This window comes from Stegostoma tigrinum, unplaced genomic scaffold (assembly GCF_030684315.1).
Source record: "Stegostoma tigrinum isolate sSteTig4 unplaced genomic scaffold, sSteTig4.hap1 scaffold_124, whole genome shotgun sequence".
Taxonomy (NCBI): Eukaryota; Metazoa; Chordata; class Chondrichthyes; order Orectolobiformes; family Stegostomatidae; genus Stegostoma; species Stegostoma tigrinum.
The window spans coordinates 545,713-571,874 of record NW_026728073.1 but is presented as its reverse complement, the minus strand read 5'-3'; the positions used below and the strand labels follow the sequence as shown (position 1 = coordinate 571,874).

At 42.7% G+C, this 26,162-nt stretch overlaps 1 protein-coding gene across 3 annotated transcripts in view; it reads right to left on the bottom strand.

The window, feature by feature from the left end:
* LOC132207693 (utrophin-like) overlaps positions 1 to 26,162 on the bottom strand; it is a 425,643-nt gene that overhangs the window by 7,557 nt on the left and 391,924 nt on the right. For 2 of the 3 annotated variants that reach the window (XM_059643602.1, XM_059643603.1), the window contains one exon: positions 2,670 to 2,879. Coding sequence is in view for 1 of the 3 variants with exons in the window: in XM_059643597.1 (XP_059499580.1) it covers positions 2,613 to 2,663 (51 nt within the window). In the remaining 2 variants the exon portion in view is untranslated. The other variant, XM_059643597.1, reaches the window with a different exon arrangement.

Below are 26,162 nucleotides of genomic sequence, written 5' to 3'. Positions count from 1 at the left end.
GAACTGCACCTGATGAAGGGGCTGCACTCCAAAAGCTTGTGTGATTTCAAATGAACCTGTTGGACTATAAGCTGGTGTCATGTGACTTCTGACTTCAAACACTTACAGAATGTGTCTTCAATCCTACCGTGACTTGACAATAAGTCAACTTCTTAAAATTTATAAAATGAGAATGTCAAGTGAAGTATGTCTAACCTTGAGCGTTTAAAAAAGGAAACATTACAACCACAGTCCAGTCAGACAGTAAAGACAGAAGGAATGATTGAATCGACTGTGTCTGACACCACACAATTAATCCCCCTGATGGAAGAAAGGTTGGCTGCGTTCTCTTTCTTCAGGAACGTCCAGCTAATACCACCTTACTACTGCTTGTTTTATTCATCTCATGTTCCATCTAATTCCTTGCAGTCTTGGTCAAACCCTCATGTAATTTATTCAAATTTTCAAAGAAATAAATTTAACTTTATATTCCACAATTTTAACATCTCCTTTTAAGGTTTGAACAGTTCAGTTCGTACAGTGCACATCTTGTGTTATTAACTGGAGAACATGGTGGAAAAATCAAGATATATTGACAAGTAAACAAATGGCTAACTTCTGTTTCCTTGTCAGTAATGCCTTTTGAACAGAACATTAAGTTGCGCAACTATGTAGAGATAACAATTTAAAACTGGGAAGACCACTTTGTGGTCCCCACACCAATCTCTATTCACTACCTACTGATTGCATTACTCCGCCTTGGCAACAATGTAATATTACGCTTGTCTCAGCACAACCTTGGCATCTTGTTTATCCCATGATGAACGTCCGACCACACATTCATGCAATCCCTAAAGCTGTCTCTTTACATCTTTTCAATTCTGCCTACCTGTCTCTTGTCTTGGCTCATTAGCAGTGAAACCTTCATCTGGAACTACTTCACTTCTGGACCTGACAATTCCAATGCATTCCCTGTTGGAGTCCCACATTTGCCCATTGAAAACTTGACGTCGTCTAAAACTCCACTGTCCGAGTCTCACCTTGAACCAAATCCTCTTCTCTGTACTTTCTACCTGACTGATACTATTAACAGTAATTTTATTAAATTCTCATTTTTGTTTACAAATCGTTCCTTGGCTATGCCTATCGCTATTTTCGTAATCTCCACCAGTCCAACTATACTTCAGGGTATCTGCACTCGTCTAATTATGTCCTCTTGCCCACTCTTGATTTTAAATGGCCTATCGCTATTTGGATAATCTCCACCAGTCCGACCATACTTCAGGATATGTTTGGTTGCCAAACATTTAATTTTGTAGGCTTCAAACCCAACAAGAGACTTCCTCCACCTCTTAGCCTCTGTACCTTTCCTGTTTTAAGGCACTTTTTAAAACAATCCTCTTTGATCAAGCTCTTGATCATCAGAACTAAGAACTTAATAAGGCTCAGTTGTATTCTGGGATCGTTAATACTCATTCCGGATGCCTTCAAAAGTTTCCATCCATTAAAGAGATTATATAAGTGGTTGAAGTCATTGCACAGCAGAGGGGGACAAATTGGGGAGTTATTTCAAAGAGCTATGATATGCCAGAAGACCTCCTTCCACACGCCAACTCTGATTCTACAAACACAAAAATGATTTTCAGACTTGGGAAGATCCTTCAAAAATGTCACAAGTAACCAGCTTTTGGGCAGAGTAGAGTTGCTGAGATGATAGACCAGGATTTAGGGGTACCAGTAGTGATAATATACTGAACACAATCAAATTTTGAGGTTGTAGAATGATGAGGTCTTCAGCATTTTTGACACTTTGACCATTTTCCTTCCTCTTCACAGAACAAGTCAAATAGCGGCAGCTCAATGTTGCGTGGCCACTCAAGCCTGCTCCACCGTTGATGATGATTTTGGCTGGTCTTCCACATCAGTTAAACTTTTGCTCATATCTCATCCTCTTTTCAAAACATTGATCTATTCACGTGTAGTATCCCTCTCGCTAACTTCATGTGAATTCATTCCAATCACTGAACTCCTAACGCTGACTCACCCGAGATCAAAAAATTCAGCTGAGATCAAGAACTGATCTAGCCTGTATGGCTGAGCTGGCTTTTAAAAGGTTTGCCAGTGAGAAACATTCATTAAAAAAAATACAAATGCATGGATTGCTCTCCAATCCTAAACTCTATTCAAATTCAGTTGACTGAACGGTTGGTTTGTGATGCAGAGTGATCCCCTGCAAGAGAGGGCTCAATTGCCACACCAGTGAGCTTACCACAAATGATCTTCGCCTCAAACCCTCTACTTGCCTGAGGCATGGTAATCTTCTGGTTAAATCATAACCAGTTGTCTCTCTCTAAGGAGTCGCCAAATGGCGTGGTAAGACTTTTCCTTTAATCACGATAACATGGCAACAAGTAGATAACTCAGCTGATGTCACTGACTAATAGAATCCTCAACTATACTAATATTAACGATGTGATATCATCAGAAGGCATGCTCAACTAAGTTTTAATTTGCAAATTAAGTTAACAACCATTCAATCAATATCACTGAAGTACTCATATTACTGATCGTCTCGATACAACATTGTGGTTACATCTGTTCATAAGTGAAGTGTAATGTAATTGCACTTACTGTGGTTTTATCAATGTGACCCTGCAATGAGTCAATAAGCAGGTCACCCACAGGTTGCTGATCAGTGTGGACCCCCTCAGCTGTTATCACATGAGCCTCAAGATCATCCAGAGCTTTCTGCAGTTCTTGAAGTTTCTCCAACGCCTTTTCCACCTGTTTCTGCCAGTTGCTCGCACGGGTTTTCAATTGCTCCCAATTTTCCTTCACTTCTATTGACTGTTTGCGGACAGCTTTGGCAATTCTCTGGGCTCTCTCTTCCAGGGTAGGTTCTGGAAATATGAAGTGCAAATAATTTATCAACTATTCATGACTTTGATCAATGGAACTTCAGTTTTCTTTCTAAAACCCTTTCCTTTAAAAGGTCTCTCTGGACTTTCTCCTGAAATTGGGAATATCTAGTATAAGACTAAAGATTTTATTCATTAAAAATTTATGACTACCAAGGAAACTTTAAAAAAGGAAAAGGATTAGAGTGACTAAATGGGTAAAGTTCTCAACAAAAGACATGAAAAATCCGTTCAGGATATCTTTCGTAGCTATGAAACAAGCATCCAACATAAACCAACTTTCATCTTTCAGGGCTGGCAAGTTAGAATGATAAACTCTAAGTCTACCCTGCATAGTTAACTCAAGAACTCACTTAATGAGGTTGTTAAGAGATATAGGGATAACAAAGTGAGCAGCTGAATGAACACAGCAGGCCAAGCAGCATCTTAGGAGCACAAAAGCTTCCATGTTGGGCCTAGACTCTTCATCAGAAAAGGGGGAGGGTGAGGGGGAGAGGCCTCTGAAATAAATAGGGAGAGAGGGGGAGGCGGATCGAAGATGGATAGAGGAGAAGATAGTTGGAGAGGAGACAGACAAGTTAAAGAGGTGGGATTGAGCTAGTAGAGGTGAGTGTAGGTTGGGGAGGTAGGGAGGGGATAGGTCAGTCCGGGGAGGATGGACAGGTCAAGAGGTGAGGTTGGTAGGTAGGAAATGGGGGTGTGGCTTGAGGTGGGAGGAAGGGATAAGTGAGAGGAAGAACAGGTGAGGGAGGCGGGGACGAGTTGGGCTGGTTCTGGGATGCAGTAGGGGGAGGGGAGATTTTGAAGCTTGTGAAATCCACATTGATGCCTTTGGGCTGCAGGGTTCCCGAGCAGAATATGAGTTGCTGTTCCTGCAACCTTCAGGTGGCATTGTTGTGGCACTGCAGGAAGCCCAGGATGGACATGTCGTCTAAGGAATAGGAGGGGAAGTTGAAATTGTTCGCGACTGGGAGGCGCAGTTGTTTATTGTGAACCGAGCATAGGGACTGCTTTGCAGAACACCTAAGTCTCTCCTTGGTTTCCACGATGTTGAGGAGGCCACAACGGGTCCAGCGGATGCAGTATACCACATTGGTAGATGTGCAGTTGAACATCTGCTTGATGTGGAAAGTCTTCTTGGGGCCTGGATGGGGGTGAGGGAGGAGGTATGGGGGTACGTGTTGCACTTCCTGTGGCTGCAGGGAAAATGCCGGGTGTGGTGGGGTTGGAAGGGAGTGTGGAGCGGACAAGGGAGTCACGGAGAGAGTGGTCTCTCCAGAAAGTAGACAAGGGTCGGAGGAAAAATGTCTTTGGTGGTGAGGTCAGATTGCAGATGGTGGAAGTGTTGGAGGATGATGCGTTGTCTCCAGAGGTTGGTAGGGTGGTATGTGAGGATGAGGGGGTTCTCTTTTGGTGGTTATTGCAGGGGCAGGGTGTGAGGGATGAGTTGCAGGAAATGAGGGAGACACGGTCAAGGGCGTTCTTCACCACTGCGGGGGGTTGGGGGGGTGGGGAGGAGTTGCGCTCCTTGAAAAACGAGGACATCTGAGGTGTACGGGAATGGAATGCCTCATCCTGGGAGCAGATGCGGCGAAGGCAAAGGAATTGGGAATAGGGGATAGAATTTTAGCAGGAGGTGGGTGGGAGGAGGTGTATCCTAGGTCGCTGTGGGAGTCGGTGGGCTTGAAATGCATATCGGTTTCTAGGTGGTTGCCTGAGATGGAGATAGAGGGGTCCAGGAAGGTGAGGGAGGTGTTGGAGATAGTCCAGGTGGACTTGAGGTTGGTGCCCGAGATGGAGACATATATAGCTCCATTCATATTCACAAATCTCTGTTTCAAATCGAATCTTCTGAAGCACGTATGCAATTTTTCATTGTCAATTAATGTTGGAATGTTGATTGCACAGCAAAAGTGTTTCAAGAGACTGATGGGCCTCAGACTTTTTAGCCAATTGTATTTGGCAAGTTGACGTTCAGCACTTCTGTAACAAGTCCAATCCCAGTCAGTGGAGCAAATGGCATGGTCAACATTTCAAAAAAATACAAGAGAGAAAAATTAAGACAATGGCCTGAGTGTTTCGCCCGATTACAGCAGAGGCATTAACACATACTAGTTTACATTAATTTATCTCTGAATCTACCAAGGAATGAATTCTTTGACAATGTCATGACAACATTGAGACATCTGGCAAGCTCAGGGGCAAGGGGACTGGTTCAGAACTGTACACAGAAACGTAATGAAATGCTGAAACACTGTATGGTGAGAGTGGTACGAACAAGGAAATGGTACTATTTCATCTGTATCAATGCGTAATTGGAATACACATGGTTTGAACCGGCACCAATGCAAAATTGAATAGCCATTGCGTGACATAGCATGTGTTCAGAATGAGGAAGAGATGAAGCTTAGTTAGGATTCATTTCACTAAAATGAATCTCAACTAACTAATCTAATTAAACAAGGCAGTTTTACATACAGAACGCTGGTTTACAAACAAAATCTGCACTAATTGACTTCCAGATAGTAAAATGAAAGCTGTTGATCTCAAACTTTGATTATAAACAGAACTGAAAGATGAAGTGACAATATTGGATTCAGGATTACAAACTGACATCGGGGATTCAGCAACTGACAGAGACCATCCATGTAGTTAATCTTGAATTGGCAGCATTACAAGTGACCAGGACAATACCTGCTCTATAAAAATCAGAAACAGAAGACAACTAAGATACAAAAATGTGACATTCAATTCCAATTACAAAATACTTTAAGCAAACAATTTTATTTCATTCACATATATTATCTGCAATAATATCCATTTAATATTGGTTCTTCCAAACTGTTGCAGCACTTTGACATTAAAAGAATATTCCATCACAAGTATTGCTTGCAATAAAAATCCCAGCATGTTCTGAAATCCTTAGAATAAAAGTATTTCAATCCGATGGTGCTCCTGCATTATTCGTCAGTTCCCCACTCAATGGGTATGTTCTGATATGCAGGAAACTTCTATTGTTCGATATGGGGACGGGTATTTACTTGGCATTGTTCTCATGGAGGCAGCACTGACAGATTATAATTTTCTTCCTGTGGGTTTTGTAGTCCAGATTTTTCTCTCCTCCATTATATTGCATTAAAGATCAACAACATTCACCATTTCCTCAGTTTGAGAACCTACCATGTTAAAAAGTGACCAATTAAATTGTTGCATTGCCTTCAATTTCACAAGGACTGAACTAATCTGCTGCTTCCGACACTGATTGCAAAATTAAACCATGAATTGAGAACAAAAACAGCGGTATTTTGTACTTTCTGTTGTGGCAAGTTTGGAAATAGAGGACATTTAATCAGGTAGAAGGATGGTACCACCTACAATTCTGCTTAGAGCCAGATTAAATCCATGGTGAGAAGACTTGTACATAACTTCCCAACTTCGTTGCGAGTTAAAGTCCCTAACTGAGCAACTGACGCACACATACATCATCCCACAACAACTGGTATTGACTCAACAGTGGGCAGGGGTGTCACCATTAAGAAATGTAACAGGCCTTCAAAGGCATTCAATGTGCAACATCAAGAAGGGGAAGCGGCGTGCTAATGGTGGTTCACTCAATCCTGGCCCGAGATCTAGCAATAATCGTAGGTTGGTTGCCATGGTAACAGAGATCATCACCTCCCAAGTGACACTGCTGCTCAGTACACCTGCTGGGTTCTGGTTAGCCAACAGCTCATGGCGAATGAAATCGCACCAGATCGGCCGCCGGTCTATTAAGTGCCAGAGGGGAGAAAGATGTAGCTGTCGACGCATGAGAGGAGCAAGGTCAGGATGACATACCCCTTGAGGGCAGCGACCTGAGGCTGGTGTTCCCCTGAAGGGAAGATGGTTGGGGCAAGCCGTTCCCTCATCAGTTCTCGAGTCAATGGCCTAGACCCTCGTCGCTTCCACAGGATTCCATCCAGAGGCTAAACAGCTGCCTATTCATCAGTGCATGCAACTTCTTCAACTCTGATTCACAGCTGGGCCTGCAGGTAAATCTGCAAAACCACTGTCCCAGAGTACAGTTTCTTTGCATAAAAGGCACATTTTCAAGCTAGGAAGTCAAGGTTAACCAATCTCTTCCAACATTTAGAACTTTTGATGTTGGAAGTCAGTCAAGTACAAAGTCGCAGCTCATCAGGAACTAAAACAAAGTTGCTGGAATAGCTCACCAAGTCTGGCAACATCTGTGATGGGGAAAAAAAAGCAGCGTTTACACTTTGGGTGCGGTTACCATTCCGCCACTCATCAGGCATGTTTATTACTGGAATATTAATTGAGTAGAAACTAAACAAAATTGGATAAAAGGCAGGAGATGGAGAGTGGTGATGCAAGGAAGTTTTCCATCATGGAGACCTGTTGCCAGCAGTGTTCCACAGGGATCATTGCTGGGTCTGCTTTTGGTTGTCATTTATATAAATGATTTAGATGAGAATATAGAAGGCCTGGTTAGTAAGCTTGCAGATGATACCAAAATCGGTAGTACAGTCGACAGCGAAGAGGGGAAATGCCAGTTTTAAGGAAAGGTCACCGGACCTGAAACGTTAACTTTGTTTTTTCCTTCAAAGATGCTGCCCGACTTCCTGAGCTTTTACAGCAACTTTGTTTTTGTTCATAATTTACAGCATCTGTAGTTCTTTCGGTAGTTAGGAAGGTGTTTCATTACTCAGACCTTTGAGGAGAAGAGTTGGAATGCCATGTTGAAGTTGTACAGGATATTAGTGAGGCCTCTTCTACACTGTTGTGTCCAATTCTGGTCAGTGTTCAAGGAAGGATATTATTAAGCTGGAGAGGGTTCAGAAAAGATTGACCAGGATGTTGCCAGAAATGGATGGTTTGAGATTTAAGGTGAGAATAGACTGGGGCTTTTTTCACTGGAACATAGGAGGTTGAGGGGTCACCCGATGAATGTTTATCAAATAATGAGGGATCTAGATAAGGTGAACGCCAAATGTCTTTTCCCTACTGTGGAGGATTTCAAAACTAGGGGGCATATTTTTAAGATGAGAGGAGAAAGATTTAAAAAGGAAATGAGGGGCAATCTTTTTACACAGAGGATTGTTCTAATGAGTTTTGAGAAGCTTTGTAGCTCAGGTTGAGGTTCTGGATGTGAGTTTGCTCGCTGAGCTGGAAGATTCGTTTTCAGACGTTTCGTCACCATTCTAGGTAACATCATCAGTGAGCCTCCGACGAAGCGCTGGTGTTATGTCCCGCTTTCTATTTATCTGGTTAGGTTTCCTTGGGTTGGTGATGTCATTTCCTGTTCTTTTTCTCAGGGGATGGTAGATTGGCTCCAAATCAATGTGTTTGTTGATGGAATTCCGGTTGGAATGCCGTGCTTCTAGGAATTCCCGTGCATGTTTCTGTTTGGCTTGTCCTAGGATGGATGTGTTGTCCCAATCAAAGTGGTGTCCTTCCTTATCTGTATGTAAGGATACGAGTGATAGTGGGCCATGTTGTTGGATTGTTCATATGTGGAATGAACTTCCAGAGGAATTGGTGAATGTGGGTACAGTTTCACTATTTAAAAGACATCCAGATAAGTACATGAATAAGAAATGTTTGGAGGGATATGGCCGAGTGCAGGAGGCAGGCAGGACTACTTTAGTTTGGGATTATGGTCAGCAAGGACTAGTTGGACTGAAAGGTCTGTTTCGTGTTGTGTCACTCTATGATTCTATAAATACAATTTTATTTAAATGCTAGCGTTATCTTCTTTAGCATTGATCAAGGGTAGGTTATGGACAAAATAGAGCTTTGTATTTAGTCTGATCTCAGCTGTTTAAGGAGACTGGTGAAGTCTTTCTTGTCAGAAAAGTGGCCTAAAAAGTCATAAACAGGAAACAAATACAAGATTGGGTTGCCTCTTGAGGTTAACCACAGATCTATGTAAATGTCTGGCTCACATTCAGGAGGACTTTGCAATGTGTGACTTACTGGTGTTTTATACCACTACAACAATTGAATACGATGGATTTGCTTTACAAGAAAAATGGTGAAGGGCTATTTTGTTTCACTTTGTAATTTACTACACACTATCAAGGTCATTGATGTTTGACATTGAATGAATCAAATTCCATTTTAGTTGAGGAATCGAGTGGTAATATCAGGTTTGGCCTTTGAAATGACAAGTGTTATGATCCCAGTTGATGATGATACTGGACAATTCAGATCCCAGGGTGAGATAAATTTTCATTCTTTTTACTGTGGTATTCAATTACTGAAAGTGCTCACAAGCGGATGCCTATGTGTATTTTTAACAGAAGAACACAGAAAATTATTAGATTAAAACCCACCTCTTGTCCTTCTCACTGCACATGGTATAGGTGTACAAATCAAACTTAAAACTTGCGCAGCATTCCTCCAGTATAGAATCCAAGCTCACAAATAACATTATTATGTGAAGGCTGTTCAATATTGCTCTCCAGAGAGAGAAAAATGTTTTCACTTTCTATTAATGTTCTCTTATCATTATTTTAATTTTACTTGGATGGATTTCATTTTAACAGCATTGAAACCTTCATTTTTTTTAGTTTTATGAATCACAGAAACCCAGTAAGCAGGTACAGCAGGTATTAAGGAAGGCAAATGGAATTTTGGCATTTGTTGCTAAAGAAAGCAAGTATAAAAATACAAAAGAAGGTTGCTGCAACTATGCAAGGCATTAGTGAGACCACACCTGGAGCCCTGTGTACAGTTCTGGTCTCCTTACTTAAGGAGAGATGTCATTGTATTGGAGGCAGTCCAGTGGAGGTTCACCAGGATGATTCCAGAGACGAGAACCTGTCTTAAGACAGACAGAGTAGTTTCGGCCTACATTCTCAGGTGTTCAGAAAGATGAGAAGGGATCTAATTGAGGGATATAAAATGTTCAAGCAGATTGATAAAGTTGACATGGAAAGGATGATTCCTCATGCGGGCAATAGAACAAGAGGTCATAGGTTTAGCATAAGGGGAAGAAGGTTTAAAGAGTTGATGAAAAATTTCTATGCTGGAAGGGTCATGAATCTCTGGAATTCACTCCCTGAGAGGGCATTGGGGGGCTGTGACATTGAGCAAATTTGAAGAGGAGATAGAACGATTTTTGAGTTCATAATGGATTCAAGAATTATGGAGAGCAGGTAGGAAACTGAAGTTGCAGCAGAGATAAGATCAACCACAATCGTATCAAACAGCGGGGCTCGAGGAGCTGAATTGTCTTACTCCTCCTAGTACTTAAGTTCATTATCATTTTTGGCTTGGAGCTGTGAACTGTGAGCTGAGAGTGACCTTTGGACTGTGAGCAGCAGCTTATGTGAAAAAAGAAGAAACAATTTGATATTTGTTTCTGAGGCTAGGTCTGGAAGTTAATTGCAGGTCAATTCTTCTTCCAAGAAAACTCGATTGATGTGTCACTAACAAAGAGAAACCAATATTGAACTGTCTTTAAATCAGAAGGATTGTCCCTGCAAAAGCTACAGGACAGAGGTTTGATTGCCAACTGGTTGTCCTCCCATTATCAACTTAATCTAAGTGAAGAGGTCCTCTGTTACAAGTAATAATTAAATATCCCCCCAAAGCCTACTGAAAGGTATTTGCATAGCTCAGTGTTTTCAGAAACCAAGACAGAAGCTCAGAAATTACTGGAAACGCTCAGCAAGTCTGGCAGCATCTATGGACAGAAGTTAGAATTCACGTTTCCGATCCTGTGACACTTACTTAGAAATAAGGAATCCTGAGGAAGGGTAATCTGACCCAAAATGTTAACTCTGTTTTCTCTCCACAGATGCTGCCAGATCTGCTGGTTTTTTACAGCAACTTCTGTTTTTGTTTCTGATTTACAGCATCTGTAGATTGTTCAGATTTTAGCTTGAAGATACTATCTCATCTGACTGTGAGATTTCAGATGATGGACAAAAACAAAATTTCCGGAAAAGCTCAGCAGGTCTGGAAACGTCTGTGAAGGTAAAAAAGAGGTACGATGTTAGATCTGGTGACCCTTCCTCAGAACTGATCAGAGGAAGGGTCGCCAGATCTGAAATTTTACTTTGTTTCCTTCACAGATGCTGCTGGACCCGCTGAGCTTTTCCAGCAGCTTTGTTTTTGTTCCTGATTTACAGCATCCACAGGGCTTTCCGTTTTAAAGATCATGCAGTCTGGTTAAGTAAACTGGCCAGTTACACTTGATTTATTTTTTTCCCTTTAATATATTCCTTAATTATATCTGTTTGTCTGTCTTTCTGTCTTTGTTAGAATGGGGGCTAGAATCAAAGAAGATGATGTTTAAGTCATGGGCATTCATCAGAATACCTTTTTGCTTAACTTTCTTTTAAAAGATACATATTGTTAATAAATTGTAAAATCTTTTGTTTAAGCTATAAACCTGGTGTCTGGTATTGTTATGCACAAAGTCTGGCACTGACTTTTCAAAAAATCTGATTAGGAAACATTGGGATCAATTTTGAACGTCACCAAATACTTCATATCAATGTGTTACGAACAGAGGCAGGGAAGCTGATTTAATACGGCTGTGACTTCAGGTCATAAAATCAGTAATAACATACTTATATGAAATAAATAAAGACAGTCTATCACAATCTCTTACTAATCAAGTTCACTTTGATTATGACATTAATTTCTCACAGTATTTGTACTTCATAAAGCAACCACATTGATATTGTCTCTAATTCAGATAAGTGGGCAAGTTAAGGGCACTGTGACAGTCAGCCAGTGTTACTCAGAGCAGCGAATGAGAGCTCTGTGACGGGCAATCAGTGTTACCGGGAGGAGGGAGTGAGAGGCCTGTGACAGTCAGTCAGTGATTCTGAGAGGAGCGGGTGAGGGCCCTGAGGTAGTCAGTCAGTGTTACTGAGAGCGGCGGTTGAGGGCCCTGTGATGGGCAGTGTTACTGAGAGGAGGGGGTAAGAGCCCTGTGACAGTCAGTCACTGTTACTGAGAGGAGCGGGTAAGGTCCCTGTGATGGGCAGTGTTACTGAGAGGAACGGGTGAGGGCCCTGTGATGGGCAGTGTTACTGAGAGGAGCAGGTGAGCACCCTGTGACGGGCAGTGTTACTGAGAGGAGCAGGTGAGGGCCCTGTGACGGGCAGTGTTACTGAGAGGAGCAGGTGAGCACCCTGTGACGGGCAGTGTTACTGAGAGGAGCAGGTGAGGGCCCTGTGATGGGCAGTGCTACTGAGAGGAGCAGGTGAGCGCCCTGTGACGGGCAGTGTTACTGAGAGGAGCGGGTAAGGTCCCTGTGATGGGCAGTGTTACTGAGAGGAACGGGTGAGGGCCCTGTGATGGGCAGTGTTACTGAGAGGAGCAGGTGAGCACCCTGTGACGGGCAGTGTTACTGAGAGGAGCAGGTGAGGGCCCTGTGATGGGCAGTGTTACTGAGAGGAGCGGGTAAGGTCCCTGTGATGGGCAGTGTTACTGAGAGGAACGGGTGAGGGCCCTGTGATGGGCAGTGTGACTGAGAGGAGCAGGTGAGCGCCCTGTGACGGGCAGTGTGACTGAGAGGAGCAGGTGAGGGCCCCGTGATGGGCAGTGTTACTGAGAGGAGCAGGTGAGCGCCCTGTGACGGGCAGTGTTACTGAGAAGAGCGGGCAAGGTCCCTGTGATGGGCAGTGTTACTGAGAGGAATGGGTGAGGGCCCTGTGACTGGCAGTGTTACTGAGAGGAGCGGGTGAGGGCACTGTGATGGGCAGTGTTACTGAGAGGAGCGGATGAGGGCACTGTGACAGTCAGTCAGTGTGACCGAGAGGAGGGCATGAGGGCCCTGTCCAGTCAGTCAATGTTACTGAAAGGAGCGGGTGAGGGCCCTGTGACAGGCAGTGTTACTGAGAGGAGGGGGTGAGAGCCCTGTGACAGTCAGTCTGTGTTACCGAGAGGAGCGGGTGAGGGCCCTGTGACAGGCAGTGTTACTGAAAGTAGGGAGTGAGGGCCCTGTCCAGTCAGTCACTGTTACTGAGAGGAGCGGGTGAGAGCCCTGTGACAGTCAGTCAGTGTTACCAAGAGGAGCGGGTGAGGTCCCTGTGACAGGCAGTGTTACTGAGAGGAGGGGGTGAGAGCCCTGTGACAGTCAGTCAGTGTTACCGAGAGGAGTGGGTGAGGGCCCTGTGACAGGCAGTGTTACTGAGAGGAGAGGGTAAGAGCCCTGTGACAGTCAGTCAGTGTTACCGAGAGGAGCGGGTGAAGGCCCTGTGACAGGCAGTGTGACTGAAAGTAGGGAGTGAGGGCCCTGTCCAGTCAGTCACTGTTACTGAGAGGAGCGGGTGAGAGCCCTATGACAGTCAGTCAGTGTTACCAAGAGGAGCGGGTGAGGTCCTTGTGACAGGCAGTGTTACTGAAAGTAGGGAGTGAGGGCCCTGTCCAGTCAGTCACTGTTACTGAGAGGAGCGGGTGAGAGCCCTGTGACAGGCAGTGTTACTGAGAGGAGGGGGTAAGAGCCCTGTGACAGTCAGTCAGTGTTACCGAGAGGAGCGGGTGAGAGCCCTGTGACAGGCAGTGTTACTGAAAGTAGGGAGTGAAGGCCCTGTGACAGGCAGTCAATGTTACTGAGAGGCGCGGGTGAGGGCCCTGTGACAGTCAGTCAATGCAACAGAGGAGCGGGTGAGGGCCCTGTGACAGGCAGTGTTACTGAGAGGAGGGGGTGAGAGCCCTGTGACAGTCAGTCACTGTTACTGAGAGGAGCGGGTGAGAGCCCTGTGACAGGCAGTGTTACTGAAAGAAGCGGGTGAGGGCCCTGTGACAGTCAGTCAATGCAACAGAGGAGCGGGTGAGGGCCCTGTGACACAGTCAGTCAGTGTTACCGAGAGGAGCGGGTGAGGGCCCTGTGACAGGCAGTGTTACTGAGAGGAGTGGGTGAGGGCCCTGTGACACAGTCAGTCAGTGTTACCGAGAGGAGCGGGTGAGGGCCCTGTCACACAGTCAGTCAGTTTTACTGAGACGAGCCGGTGATGGCCCAGTGACGGTCAGAGAATGTTATTGAGAGGAGCGGGTGAGATAAGGCTCTCACTGAAAAGCATGCATACGAGCAGAGACCTGAGTGGGAACACTGGTTTGTGTTCCCTCCAATTGAGCAGGCGGATGAATAAATTAAAAGCAAAGATCAGTGTTCTGTTCAGTTAAGGTATGCCTGGAATTAAGCTCTGACCCATGATTGGTGCATCCTACACTACATGTCAAATGCTGAGTGCTCCTGCTGGTCTGCATGACCATGTGTACAGCAGGTGCCTCTTATTGGAGCAACTGGAGCCCAGGGTCTTGAGCAACAAGTGGGAGCATTTCAAAGCATTGGTGAGTCTGACAGGTTTGTTGATAAAAACCGAAAGAACTGCATATGCTGTAAATGACGAACAAAAACAACGTTGCTGGAAAAGCTCAGCAGGCGTGGCAGCATATGTTGGAGGAGAAAACAGAGTTTAGGTTTCCAGTCCGGTGACCCTTCCCCAGAACTGATGGTGGCTGGGAAAACATCGGTTTCTATGCAGAAAATAGGGAGGAGGGTAGTGTAGGGAGTAAACAATAGGATAGAGCCCAAAGAGAGAGAAAGACAGGTGGACAGATAAAGGAGTTGCAAACAATCAGGCTGGGAGGGTGAACAGTTGTGAATGGGGACTGTTCGTCACTAACAACAGGGAATGTGTCGTGGCAGGCTGCGTGGTAACAAAGCCTGGTGTGTGGGGTAGCGGGGGCTGGGATATGGGAGAGTTTAGGCCCTAAAATTACAGACCTCAATATTGAGTCTGGAGGGCTGTCAGGTCCTCAAGTGGAAAATGAGGTGCTGTTCTTTCTGCTTGCGCTGGGCTTCAGTGGAACACTGTAGCAAGCCGGAGACAGAGGTGTTGGCCAGGTTTGTTGACAGTATATGTTTCAGGGTGTTGTTTTGTGATTGAATGCAAGTTTTATCAGGAGAAACTGATAGGCTAAGTGCGTTTTCCATGCAGCAGAGGAGGCTGATCGACGTATACAAAATTATGAGAGGCATAGATTGATTGTGAGAACCAGTAAATGAGTTTAAGTCAGAGGGCATAGATTTCAGGTGAACTGTCAGCTATTTAGAGGGGATCTGAGGCAAGTGTTTTCACCAAAAGTGATACAAACATGTAATATGCTGCCTGGCAAGGTGGAGAAGGCAGGTACGCTTGCAATATTAAAGAAGCAACAGATGAGCATTTAAAGGGCCGGCGTATGGTCGGTAATGACTCAGTGCAGGTAAATGGGATTAGTAGTTTGATGTTTGTTAGTTGGCATTGATGTTGATTAAGTGAGCGTGTTTCTGTACTGCATGACTTTATGAAGCAGGAAAGGAGATATCAGAGGTCCTGGCAAAGATTTTCAAGTCATTTCTGGCCACAGCTAAGGTGCCAGAGGACCGCTAATACTCTCAGCAGAGAGATCTCGGTGTCCATGTACACAGATCCTTGAAAGTTGCCACTCAGGTTGACAGGGCTGTTCAGAAGGCATACAGTGTTTTAGCTTTTATTAGTAGAGGAATCGAGTTCCGGAACCAAGAGGTTATGGTGAAGCTGTACAAAACTCTGGTGCGGCCGCACTTGGAGTACTGTATACAGTTTTGGTCACCGCATTATAAGAAGAATGTGGAAGCTTTGGAAAGGGTGCAGAGGAGATTTACTAGGATGTTGCCTGGTATGGAGGGAAGGTCTTATGAGGAAAGGCTGAGGGAATTGAGGCTGCTTTCATTCAAGAGAAGAAGGTTGAGAGGTGACTTCATTGAAACATATAGGATAATCAGAGGGTTAGATAGGGTGGAAAGGGAGAGCCTTTTTCCTAGGATGGTGACGGCGAGCACGAGCGGGCATAGCTTTAAATTGAGGGGTGAAAGATATAGGACAGTTGTCAGAGGTAGTTTCTTCACTCAGAGAGTAGTAAGGGTATGGAACGCATTGCCTGCAGCGGTAGTACATTCGCCAACTTCAAGTACATTTAAGTCGTCATTGGGCAAGCATATGAACATACATGGAATAGAGTAGGTTAGATGGGCTTCAGATTGGTACGACAGGTCGGCACAACATCGAGGGCCGAAGGGCCTGTTCTGTGCGGTAATGTTCGATGTTCTATAGATGTGTTGTCTTTGGGCTTTGTATTTTGACAAAAGGTTAAGTCATAACATGAGAGCCCACAGTGTTGGAGGTAGCATATTAGCATGGATACAGATTGGTTCATAGGCAAGAAACAGCAATTGGAGATAAAGGGTTCTTTTTCAGTTTGGTGACCCATGACCAGTGGGGTTCTACAGGAATCGGCGGTGGGACTACAACTGTTTACAACATATATTAGTCATTTGAAGGAAGGAGGGTGGATCCTGACAAGTAGTTCAGAGGGGATAGAGTTTGAGATGAATTCTAAGTTAAAATGTTTGAGTCAGCGAGTGAGTGATTAAGTCTGGAAGGGTGAGGAACCAAATGGCATGTAAGACAGAAGTGAGTTTGATATGGTTAAATAGAATGTATTTCATTAATGTGGGCAGTGTATAGAATAAGACGGATGAGCTGAGTGTACAGACAGGCATGTGGGAGTATTATATCATAGCTAAAACTGAGGCGTGGTTGAAAGATGGGCATGATTGGCAGCTCATCACTTGTCGTTTTCGGGTATTCAGACCAGATAGAGAGCAGAACAGACAGAAGAGTGGGCCATGTAAAGAAGGTGGGTTACAATATTGAACAAGGAATCAATGAAGAAGGATTATAACTTGGAAGGATCACAAAGCAAAGTTATATGGAAGGAGGCAACAAACATAAAAAGGGCAAGCTTACTGTTGTGTGCTCCTGAACAGTCTGAGAGATACAGGATTGAAATATAATTAAATTTCAGACAAGGGTAAGAATAATAAGGCCGTAATAGGGGACTTTAACTACCCAACCACTCACTGGAATAGTTTAAGTTTGCAAGGTAGGAAGGGAGCAAAATACTTGAGTTGCATTGCATTCGGGGGCGGGGGAGGGGGGAGGGGGGAGGGGGGGCGGGGTGTGCACAGTTCTGGACCTAATATTTGGTAGTGAATCCAGGCAGGTCGAAGGCATATCAGTAGGAGGTTTGTCCAAAGCCAAACTCTGTCGTCACGCGGGTGCCAGCAGTCACTTCCCCGAGAGCAGACCCTGCGATGTTGACAATTGCTGGCCAAGATAGAGGCGAGAGAAGCAGTTGCAACAGCTGGCAAATATCCACTCTGACTTTCATGTCAGTAATTGTCACTGTCTAATTCCTCACTTCAAGGTGAGGTGAGATACTCATGAGACATAAATACTCGCACAAAGGCCTTTTGTTGCACACTAGTGAAACTCATCTCTCACCGTTGAAACCTTTGATGGAAAACTGGATTTTTTTTCTCAAAGCCAAGTATTTCTTTTTAATCTTGTCATAGTTTTTCCAACTTATCCAGCACTGCCCACATCATCCAGAAAGGCTGGGAATATTTAGCCCACTGTTAGCTTCACTGATATTTTTACAGTAAATCCAGGCCATCATGGACTACCAGAACACATGACCAAAAAGTCCCAGCTATATCTCTCTGTTTGTGATGTTTATTAAGGGCTAAACAGGGAAACTGTCTTTGAAGGACTGGACAAAAAAATGTTGGATTCAACAAGTTAACAACATTACTGTTTTGCCTTCATGTAATATACTTGCAGTGCAATCAAATATTTCAGACAGAATCAATTAAAGATCTACTAAGGCAACCTGAACAGGCCTATCCAGTTGTTGATTCAATCAGATTTGGGACCTTTGGCCTTTGACAAACCAAACAATGACCATTATAGAATGGGTTGGTAATTCTTTATTATCTACAAGATTTAGGGACAACAAATTGTCATAGTGGCATAAACTCTATAAATGGAAAGTAGAGTTTTCATTTCTGTCGAGTTTAACAAGGTTTAAGATTGATAGCTTAATCTGTATTAGGCTGACTCTTGAATAACATTACCAAAGAAAGTTTCAACATATTTGCCCCCAAAAAAGTCAGATATTTTGTATATATAAATCCAGGAAATAGTAGAGATGTACAGCAGATTAATCAGCAAGAAAAAATATGTTGATCCTTCATTTTTTTATTCATTTGTGGGATGTGGGCGTCACTGGCTGGCCAGCATTTCTTGCCTATCCCTAGTTTCCCTTGAGAAGGGGGTGGTGAGCTATCTTCTTAAACCATTGCATTCCTCCTGCTATGGGTTGACCCACAATGCTATTTGGGAGGGAATCCCAGGTTTTTGGCCCAGCAACAGTGAAGGAACAGCCCTTTCATTAAGTTATCATCTCTTGCGTTTTCAGCATATAGAATACTGCCAAAAACAGACACAATTTGCCACAGCTTTCCACTTTGCACTCATCAGGACAAATGCAAGAATGCTAAGTTTCAAAGGATCATAATTTATAGCACAGAAGAAAAGGGCTGATCGATTGACAAGGTGACTCTAACTAGTCCAAGTGTTACCGCGCTATTGGGTAATTTTAAAAAAGTGCAGAAATTGGACAAATCACTTGGTTCAGGAGAAAGCACCTGTGAATGTAACTAGGTCGCATCTAGCTCGAACGAATAAGATACATTACAAGATTAACCAATTAAATTGTTTTTTAGTGCAGCTACTGACACACACTTCGGATTCTTTGGTAAGCAATGCCCCAATCACAGAATCACATCTAATGCCATGTGAAACAAAATGTCTGCTAACAAGTAGCTGATCAAATTAAACATGTTCTTTCAGCCATTCACAATAGGCTTGTGCTCACGCTCAATCAGCCTACGCTTGCAAGACCCAAAGGCGGCCAGAGTCAGGACAGCAATCCGAACGTTGATAGCCATGTAAAACTCTATGCCGTCAGGTTACGCTCAGAGAAGAAAATAAAACAGAATGTGTGGAAAAGTGGTCACACAAGAATGGAAGCAAGAAAATCCCTACAACACTCTGAAAGGCACAGGCAGGAACCACCATGGGTGGCACTATAAAATCAAGTCAACACAAAGAGGAGACATGAGAGTCATTTAGCAGAAAATATAAAAAACAACAAGCTTTCTCCAAATATCTATCAAGAAGGGCAAACAAGACACCACCACAATTAGGAGTAAGGTGAAAAAGTGGCAGCATTATTACTTTCAGACTTCTGCATACATGCAACAAACCAAAAGAATTTGAAATAACAAGGCAGAGGTTTTGGCGAAATGGCATCAGACCCAGTTCTAGATATTGGTAGTCCTCACACTGACCGGATGAAAAGACAATATAGACATTTTCTAATCAACCTGTTACACACCTCTGGAGCAGGTGAAACTTAAACTTGTTGGTCTAAAGACAGGGACACTATCACTGCACCACAAGGGTCCTGTGAAGACACAATGTAACAAACACACACAAGTAATACCTAGGTGCTACATAATTTGTCGCAAAATGTTAAGAAACAATTAGAAAGATCAGGGAACACTGGCCTCTATTACAAGGGGAACTGAAAAAAGGTGGGAATTCTAGCTGCCCCAATATACAGCAGGGTATAGTTTTGACCTCCTTCCTTCAGGATATGTTTATATTGGAAGCAGTTCAAAAGAACATTCTTTATGTTGATTCTTAGGGTGAGGACTTGACTACGTGGAAAGCCTGAGCAAGTTAGGCCTTAACTCATTGGCGATTAGAAGAATAAGAACTGGTCTTTTTGAAACCCAAGATTCTGAGAGGTCTTAACGGGGTAGATGCCGAAAGGATTCCAGGACTAGGCATACTGTTTAAAATTAAGGGGTCTCCTATGTAAAATAGGATGAAAAGAAAATGTTCTCAGTCATCAGTTTGGAATTCTCTGGCCCAGCTCGCAGTGGAGGCCAGGTTCCTGACTAATTCCAGGTTGCCTAACAGATTTTAGAGTTCTGGAGTTGAGGGCTACGGAAGGCAGGCAGGAAAGTGGAGTTAAGGCCCAATCAGATCAGCCATAACACTGAAAAATTCAGCAGGGTCAAGGGATAAATGGCTTACTCCTATTTCTAAGATCGATTTGGGCTTTGACTGAAGTGCCATTAAAAATCACCGATTCAATATTTGCAGTGGTGACTAGAGAAAATGTTTAAGTAAAAATGTGACTTTATATTTAAGATATTGAAGTTGCACATGGATTTGCAAGGCTATATCAAGGTTCTTAAATCTTGAGAGGAAGCAATTCACTTTGTCACTTTGGTTCCCTGCAAGCATTATCCACAATTCGCCCCACTCCATTTTCCCTTCTCTACAACTCTACACTTTTTTCAGCTTTGTGTAAATAAATTCCTTAATGGAACTTGCTACAGACTGTGCTTCTAATAGTCTAACCCTGCCACCTACAGAGACTTTCGAGTCGGTGTATGAGAACTGTTGAGTATGTGTGTCTTTATTTCTGTGCAGCCATTTAAATTATAACATTTATTCTACCTTGTTTCTGTGTCAGTTCTCACGACACATGCTGAATTTCGTCTGCCACACTAGATTTTGCATCTGGTATAAAGTATTTCGTTCCTCATTCCATCTTACAGGAAAGATGTGAATTAATGGATGGATCCCAAAGCAAGAAATCAAGGTTGATTCTTACAATGAGTTTCAGAGACAGTAGGAACTGCAGATGCTGGAGAATCTGAGATGACAAGGTGTACAGCTGGATGAACACAGCAGGACAAGCAGCATCAGAGGAGCAGAAAAGCTCATGTTTCAGGCCGAAACCAATCAGAAGAATGGTCTAGGCCCAAAACATCAGCCCTCCTGCTCCTCTGATGCTGCTTGGTCTGCTGTGTTCATCACCTCTACACCTTGTTATCTCTCTTTTTTCTAAGAAGTGCTGATTTGTCGGAGCAATTTCTGGTTGTGAGGCTTTAATGTCTCTGAAAAAGATTCATGAGGGACCCTTAATGGAAAATAAATATCAGAGATTTATTGGGTTGGGCAAATTCCCTCAAGAATAATGCCAACTGCATGGACACGATTCCCATTCCAACTGAGGTAGATCTGGAATCTGCCTCCTCAGTCTGTCCCTAAAAGTGAAAGGGAATAGCAAACTACTGCTGGTTAAAAATAAGATTGTCAAGAAAATTGCTCAGGATCAAGCATCTGCAGATAATGAGCTTAAAACTTGCCTTAAAAGCAATCCACACATCAATGATTGGAAGAACGAAATGAAAGAAAACAGATAGAGGAGGCTCTTGGTTCCAGAATCAAACAGAAACTGATGAAAGGCTTGGAAGGAATGGCTAGCTAAAGCAACGGTCTGCTACTATCAAAAACACTGCACTTTTAAGAAGCTACTAAGCCAGAATTAGGTTATTTTTAAACACACAATTAGTCTTCAACCCTTATTTCCCAAATATTGAGTGGGCAGTGCCGTGGATAAGTGGTTAGTTGTGCTGCCTCACAGCGCCAGGGACCTGGGTTCGATTCCCCACTTCGGCAGCCGTCTGTGTGGAGTTTGCACGTTCTCCCCATGTCTGCGTGGGTTTCCTCTGAGTGCTGCGGTTTCGTCCCACAGTCCTAAGGCATGCAGGTAAGGTGGATTAGCTGTGGGATGTGCAGGATGACAGGCATAATGTAGGGGGATAAATCTGGATAGGCTGCTCTTTGGAGGTTCGGCGTGGACTCGATGGAGCAAATGGTCTGCTTCCACACTAAGGATTCTATGACTGCTGCATGAACTGAGCTCTACCTTGAACGTAATATTCAGTCATACATTTGATCTACTGCTTTGCTCTGTGCCATGGTTCGCACACTGTGAAAACTGTATGAAATGCAATGCAAATGCAACACAAATGCTTTTCACAGTGTGTTAAACTCCAGAGACATTAAATTCAAATAAACAAAATCTCTCTCTCGCTCAACAGGCATCTACATGAAGGAAACAACCCCTGCACAAGAACTCAGGCTTTAATCAGCTAATAACCATGATATGTAACACCTTACTCCTCCCCCATGTTTATGCATCAATTTGTTAATTCCATAAAAACAACATGCTTGGTTCTTGCAGACAGATACAACCCCACTTCACAGTCATTCTGCCTTTGGGTACAAATTTCACTCAAAAATTAATTCAGCATCTTTTTCGTTTATCCTGAAACTGCAATAAAAGCCAAAAACATCCTTTTTGACAATTCCCCTTTTTAACATGATAACAAGACCTTATTCTACTAATTCAAAAATTGTTGCCATAGAGAGGCCAAGGGCAGGAGGTCAGGAAATGAAATGTCAGTTCAATCAATCCAGGTACCTGACAGCAAATGGATGCTCGTATAAGCATCATCCACTCTCTGGTCCAACTTTACAATGCTGTGAATAAGGCACTCTTGTTAATCCATACTATATGGATTTCTTTCACTAAATTAGCAGTGGAAATTAGGCCACAGTAAAAGGTCAGCAAAACTAATTACAAACTCTCAGGCATATGAATAATTCATGCAGTCGATGGTCAATTGCTACTAAGTTCCAGAAAATTGAGAAAACTCCCATAAATTGTGGCCCCAATTGTTTGGCTGGAAACCATGGCCAGAACAGGTTTCTTGCATTTCTCCACAGTAAATACTACTTCAAAACAATTAGAACAATGATAAATGGAACACACATGTATTCGATCAATGTATTTAAAACTGGTGAATAACTATCCTCCTCAATTAAAAGCTGGATAGGTTTATGGGGTTTAAAGCAGAGTCTATTTAAGAATGACCACTGTATTTACTTTCAGCTGTTCGAATATATAAGAGAATCATTACATGTTTAATTTCTCAATTTAAACAAAGACATGGCACTCCACAGCAGGATATGCTCTCTGTAAATTGTGACAGGCATCTCTGGTAATTAACTAAAACACAAATCAACTATTCCACTGACTTTTCCCAACATTTGAACACACTTTGTAGTTCTCTATAAACTTAACATAAATATACTTTGACTTTTACTGCTGTTGTATGTTCATAAAATTCCATTATGCGTGGCACTAACACAGTTTTCAACCTGCTTAGAAACGGATCAACAACACATTGAAGTATGTAAGAGAATGTGTGCTGTGGTATTAACCACTGCATCAACAGAAATTAAACGCAAAGTGAATAACATGGAATGAAGAACTAAATATTAGGCCATTAGATAAAATCATGTTTTTCTTACTATACCTGTTCAATTTTTCTTAGCAACTCCTGCAAGCTGAAGTTCAGGCCATTCATCATTATGTCTCACCTTGACACAGCCGACATCTTTCTGCAATAGGTTGTCCCATTACTGCTGTTGTGCTGCAGTTTTACATCTTCAAGAAGATTACCTCCTGTTTTAACCTGTCCTCATGTTTCTCTTACACACTAAATCCATCAGATTGTGGTTTACATATTAGCAGTTTCACACATCCATCAATTCAAAAGAACTCGTCCAAAGATACCCAGATCCAGGGTGCTCAGTAGTCTTTTGCGGCTTTCAGCCATCTTCCATTGTGCTTTCTTCGTCCCAGGCAGTTCTCACCCTAAAGTTCAGTCAAAGACTTTGCTAGTTCTCGCTTCTTCCAACAGCCCAGCTGTTTTTCCTTTAACGTACCCAATTTTGGGGTCCGTCTGAATCAAACAGTTGGTCTAAACCGCTGGTAATTTGGAAGTCAAAAATAACTGACCGATCGTCACAAATTTTTAAAAAGGACTTTCTGCGCAAAGGTAAGAAAACCAATCCTCGAAGGGAGTCTATTGTAAACATATAACCAAACAGTGACATCAAATGGGACTTCAGTCCCCAGGGCAAGGAAGACCACAGCAAAATACCAGACCACTCCCAATGATCTGTAAATTAATGTGTTCATGTAAAAGTCCCTCAGATTTATTACCATCTTTGCTACAGGCTGAGAGTTCAGAGATCTGTGCCCATCAGTTCCACTGTGCTTCTCTACCTCATACTACAGATCACTGCACTGCCTAGTTGAGTTGATACAATGTAGCCCTGGAACTATTTTGTTACAAATCAATAAGGCACTTTCATCACAACAGGAGCAGATTCAATGCTGTCAGTTATTTCAATGCCCTCTCATTTTTGAATGGTTTTTTGTTACTTCATTATTATGTGTTACTGCTTTAGTGCATCAGCAGCCAGGTAACCAACAAATTCTCTGATGTATCACTGGCAATTATGGACTTTGGACCAGGTTCATTAATGCTTTGATTTTTCTCTCTCCTTCTACTTTCAGGAATCCCAGTGTTTCTTTGCCTTCCAACTGACCTACCAGTGTTCAAGGATATTGTTTTCCATACAGCAAGATATTATTTTCAGAATTATACCCCCAAAATATAATCTAGCAATTTAACACAAGAAATTCAACTGGCATACGCCAGCGAGAGTTATCACATTCGTAACCCTTATTACAATTGTTTGTAGATTCTCCACATCCTCTCAGCATTGTCTGGCCAATACTTTCCTCCATTTACTGTGTTAACAGCAAAGTCACAAAGTGAAATTATATTCTATTTGTGTCAAATTTCAGAAGTACAATGGATTCAATGGTAAAGAAATACTAACTCAAATACAGCAGCTATAGATAATCAGATTAACCTTCCAACCAAAGCAGAGCAACAACCAAACGACAGACTGCCAAACTATACACCCAAAACAACAGCAAATTCAAAATAAGAAAAGCCATGATTAAACTGCTCTCATGAGAATGCACTTGATAACTGCACTCGGATACAGGGAAAAATACCAAGCCTGGAGGAAAAGCGCAGCATACCCATAAGGTAAACTCAGGTTGCTGAAGGCATGCTTCACAAGAAATAAATTAAAGAAATTTTGGCTTTGCTGCTGGCAAACACAGCAAATGGCTGGTGAAAACAAATGAGACGTTTCTGAGGGAAGGCTCAACTTCAAAAACATGTGCTCTAAAGAATCAACATGACAAAACAAAATCAGAAAATCAGATGACACCAAAAACAGAACTTGCTGGCAAAGCTCAGCAGGTCTGGCAGCATCTGTGAACAAAAATCAGATTTCACGTTTTGGGTCGGGTGACCCCTCCTCAGAACACAACCCTCTTGTTTGTCCGTTTCTATGCATAATGCAAAATGTAAAACAGTTGTCTAATTGCAAAGATTTTCATCATGTTTTAGTATTTCAGCCAGAACATACAGCTTATTAGATGATTAAATTGGTCTTTCATGACAAGCCTGCTCATAAAGTTGTGTCTAAACTGCAGTGGGTAATCACTTCGGCAATGCTGGATGTGTCAAAATGCTGCTTGGCCTTCGGTGTCCATCCAGCTCCACACTCTCGGATTCTGCAGCATCTGCAGTTCCCATTATCACTGATACAATTTTGTGACTTACCCATTTTCAAACCAAATATTTCAGAAGATATTCTAGACAATAGAAGAAATCTGTTAAATTACTTTATGTTGAATCTTTCAGGGTAATACTAAGAGTATGTTTTTGCATGTTACTGTTTTCAAATCAGATGCACAGCAACAGGATGCCTCCAAGTATTTCTAAACAAGACAGATGTGATTTTTTGTGGTGGCACAGAAGCAGAACAGTTGTTGCCAGTCTCCAAAAGTCTATTACTTTAGCATATCAGAGTCTCTGGGGTAATCTCACAGCATACTCATGACAAGATCACTCTCAAAGCCACACACAAATCAAATCTAATTCTAGACGGATTCTTCTCTTTACTTCTATTTATTTTAAAGCAAACATTTGTACAGGAAAGAATTTTACAATCAGACTGTTTGAATCAACTGCTTTAGAAAAAGGCCGACAACAAACACACAGCACGCAGTTCTGGGCAAATTATTGAGGGTCTGTCTACCAGTCCTAACTATTTCTTCATGAGGACCATAAATCTTTTTGAATCCTTATATTTCCTTGTCGACCTTGTCAGCATTTCATGATAAAGTACATATAAATGCTTAAAACAAGTCAAAATCCTGGAATTCCCTCCCTAATGTCATCGCGAGAGTAGCTATATCACATGGCATGCAGCGGGTTAAGAAAGCAACTCACCACCACTTTCTCAAGGGCAACTCAAGACAGGCAGTGATGTCCATATCGCAAAAGTGAATAAAAATTGTATATTGAAATAAAGATACACAATAGTAAGTCTCACCTCAGGTGAGGAAACTACTGGAAGCAATTCTGTGGGACAGAATCAATCCACACTTGGAAAGGCAGGGCAGTCACGGTTTTATTGAGGGGAGGCCATGTCTGAATAACTTGATTGCATTTTTTGAAGAAGTAACCAGGTGTGTACAAGAGGGGATTACATTTGACATAAT